Source organism: Geospiza fortis, unplaced genomic scaffold, assembly GCF_000277835.1.
Source record: "Geospiza fortis unplaced genomic scaffold, GeoFor_1.0 scaffold1571, whole genome shotgun sequence".
NCBI classification, from domain to species: Eukaryota; Metazoa; Chordata; class Aves; order Passeriformes; family Thraupidae; genus Geospiza; species Geospiza fortis.
In genome coordinates, this window is record NW_005054791.1 from 35,573 (window position 1) to 38,824 (window position 3,252).

General features: G+C 43.9%; 2 protein-coding genes across 2 annotated transcripts in view; both read right to left on the minus strand.

Moving 5' to 3' along the window:
* Window positions 1-806, minus strand: part of LOC102032916 (eukaryotic initiation factor 4A-I-like) — a 13,216-nt gene extending 12,410 nt beyond the window's left edge. The window contains exon 1 of the mRNA XM_031065468.1: window positions 774-806. Coding sequence (XP_030921328.1) covers window positions 774-806 — 33 coding nt within the window. The remainder of the gene's footprint in view (window positions 1-773) is intronic.
* The window catches only part of LOC106632108 (sentrin-specific protease 3-like), an 8,108-nt gene continuing 5,651 nt past the window's right edge, over window positions 796-3,252 (minus strand). The window contains exons 5-7 of the mRNA XM_031065469.1: window positions 3,165-3,227; window positions 2,208-2,258; window positions 796-1,198 (exon numbers count right to left, since the gene is read on the minus strand). Coding sequence (XP_030921329.1) covers window positions 1,088-1,198; window positions 2,208-2,258; window positions 3,165-3,227 — 225 coding nt within the window. The 3' untranslated portion in view covers window positions 796-1,087. The remainder of the gene's footprint in view (window positions 1,199-2,207; window positions 2,259-3,164; window positions 3,228-3,252) is intronic.

Here is a 3,252-nt window from a genome sequence, read left to right on the forward strand (position 1 = left end):
GAGACCCTAAAACGGGGGGGAGGGGCTTCTAAAGGGGCCGAGAACCGGAAGTGACGCAGGGAAAGGAAGGGGGAGGGGAAGGAGGGCGCCCCTCCCCCCCCCGCGGAGTGGGCGCGACCCCCCCGGGCCGGGCGCGGATGGAACAAAATTCCCTGAAAATGACCCAAAAATGGCCCCGAAATGGCTCCAAATAGCCCCAAAATTGCCCCAAATTATCCCCAAATCCCCGAAATTGTCCCCGAAATGTCCCTGAAATGGCTCCATTCCTCCCCAAATTCCCTCAAGAAAGCGCCAAAAAAGCAAAAATTTCCTCAAACTCACCCAAAAAGTGACCCCAAAATCCCCCAAATCCCCCCAAAGTGTCCCCAAATCTCTCTAAAATGACCCAAAAAACCCCAAAATGTCCCCAAGTGTTCCCTGGACCCCTCCCCCACCCCAAAATTGGCCCCAAATCCCCCCAATTGGCCCCACACCCAAGAAAAACAACCCCAAATTCCTTCGTTTGCCACCAAAAAAAATTTTATTTTTGGGGTGAATTTTGGGGGATTTTCAAGGAATTTTTGGGGGTTTTCCGGGGATTTTGAAATTTTATTTCTGGGGAATTTTTTTAGGGTTTTTTTTTTTGAGGTTTTTTCTGGGTTTTTTTTGAGATTTTTGGGAATTATTTTTTTGTGTTTTTGGACTTGTTTTGGGGCTTTTTTCAGGATCCAAACCATTCCCAAATTTCTGGAGCCCCCAAGACCCCCAAAACTCACCCCTTGCTACCCAAAAACCAAAAATCCCATTTTTTTCCAATTTTCTTCCATTCCGACTCCATTTTTCCTCCGAATTTTCTGATTTTTTGGGGCTTTTTTTTTTCGCATTTCATTTGTAATTTTCGGATCTTTAGAATCTCAGAAACCCCAAAAAAAAATCCATTTTTTTTCCCCATTTCTCCTCCCATTTTTACCCCCCAAAATCCCATTTTTTTCCCATTTCTCCTCCGTTCTGACGCCGTTTTTCGCAGGATTTTCGGATTTTCTTGGGGTTTTTTTTATTTTTTCTGTTCTTAAGGATCCGGGGTGTCCCCAAATTGGATTTTTGGGGCTCAGAGGGCGAGCTGGCAGTGGCAGAGCTCCTTGTACATCAGGCGGCGCAGGTGGGGCATGTCCTGCTGCGTGAAGCTGAACGGGCGCCCCAGCGCCAGGAACTTGCAGTACTGGGGGGAAACGGGGCAAAAAAACCACATTTGGGGTAAAAATCAAACCCAAATTCACCCCAAATTCCATCAAAATCCCCAAATTCCCCAAATTTCACCCCAAATTCCATCAAAATCCCCAAATTCCCCAAATTTCACCCCAAATTCCATCAAAATCCCCAAATTCCCCAAATTTCACCCCAAATTCCATCAAAATCCCCAAATTCCCCAAATTTCACCCCAAATTCCATCAAAATCCCCAAATTCCCCAAATTTCACCCCAAATTCCATCAAAATCCCCAAATTCCCCAAATTTCACCCCAAATTCCATCAAAATCCCCAAATTCCCCAAATTTCACCCCAAATTCCATCAAAATCCCCAAATTCCCCAAATTTCACCCCAAATTCCATCAAAATCCCCAAATTCCCCAAATTTCACCCCAAATTCCATCAAAATCCCCAAATTCCCCAAATTTCACCCCAAATTCCATCAAAATCCCCAAATTCCCCAAATTTCACCCCAAATTCCATCAAAATCCCCAAATTCCCCAAATTTCACCCCAAATTCCATCAAAATCCCCAAATTCCCCAAATTTCACCCCAAATTCCATCAAAATCCCCAAATTCCCCAAATTTCACCCCAAATTCCATCAAAATCCCCAAATTCCCCAAATTTCACCCCAAATTCCATCAAAATCCCCAAATTCCCCAAATTTCACCCCAAATTCCATCAAAATCCCCAAATTCCCCAAATTTCACCCCAAATTCCATCAAAATCCCCAAATTCCCCAAATTTCACCCCAAATTCCATCAAAATCCCCAAATTCCCCAAATTTCACCCCAAATTCCATCAAAATCCCCAAATTCCCCAAATTTCACCCCAAATTCCATCAAAATCCCCAAATTCCCCAAATTTCACCCCAAATTCCATCAAAATCCCCAAATTCCCCAAATTTCACCCCAAATTCCCCCAAAATCCCCAAATTCCCCAAATTTCACCCCAAATTCCCCAAATGCCCCAAATCCGCACCTGCAGCACGAAGGCGCCGCAGTCGCTGTCGTTGTTCTGCCGGGCGACGTTCTGGGGGAAAAAAAACCAAATTTGGGATTTTTTTTAGGGTTTTTTAGGATTTTTTGGGGGGATTTTTAGGGGATTTTGGAATGGATTTTTAGGGATTTTTGGGGTTTTTTAATGGGGTTTTTTTTGGAGGTTTTTTTGGGCGGATTTTTGGGCGGATTTTTAGGATTTTTTGGGGATTTTTTAGGTTTCTTTAGGGTTTTTTAAAGGTTTTTTAAGGGGATTTTTTGGGCTATTTTTGCAGCTTTTTGGAGATTTTTTGGGAGGATTTCTTGGGGGGATTTTTTTGATTTTTAAGGGGTTTTCTTAGAGGATTTCTTGGGGGATTTTTTGGGGGGGATTTGGGATTTTTCTGGGGACATTTTGGAGTTTTTTTGAGAATTTTTTTAGGTTTTCCTTAGGGCTTTTCTAGGGGTGTTTTTTGGGATTTCTGAGGTTTCTTTTCGGGTTTTTGGGGGCTTTTTTGGGGTTTTTTTTGGGCTTTTTAGCAGATTTCTTTTGGGGGATTTTTATGAGTTTTTAAGGAGTTTTTTGGGGATATTTGGGAATTTTTTTTAGGTTTTTCTTTTGGTTTTTTGGCAGCTTTTTAGGGATTGCTTTGGGGTTTTTTAGGGCGGGCTGTTTTTTTTATTTTTGGGGGAATTTTTAGGATTTTTCTGGAAATTTTTTGGGGCCGTTTTTTCGGGTTTTTTTCGGGTTTTCTACGAATACCTCGGACATTTTTTGGGGAATTTTCAGGCACCAAAAACCCGAATTTTGTCCCGTCTCGGGGCAGCTTCGTGGGAATATTCTTGTGAAATTTTGGGATTATTTGGGGTGTTTGATTTGAGGATTTTCGGGCGCGTCAGGAGCGGATTTGGGGCGGGTTTTTGGGGTGAGTTTGGGCCGTTTTGGGGTCCCCCCGCTCACCATTTTGAAGGCGCCGCGCCAGCCCTCGCGGAAATCCGGCCGCTCCTTCTTGTCGGCCTCGGCCTGCAGGTAGCGGCAGGCGGGGCGG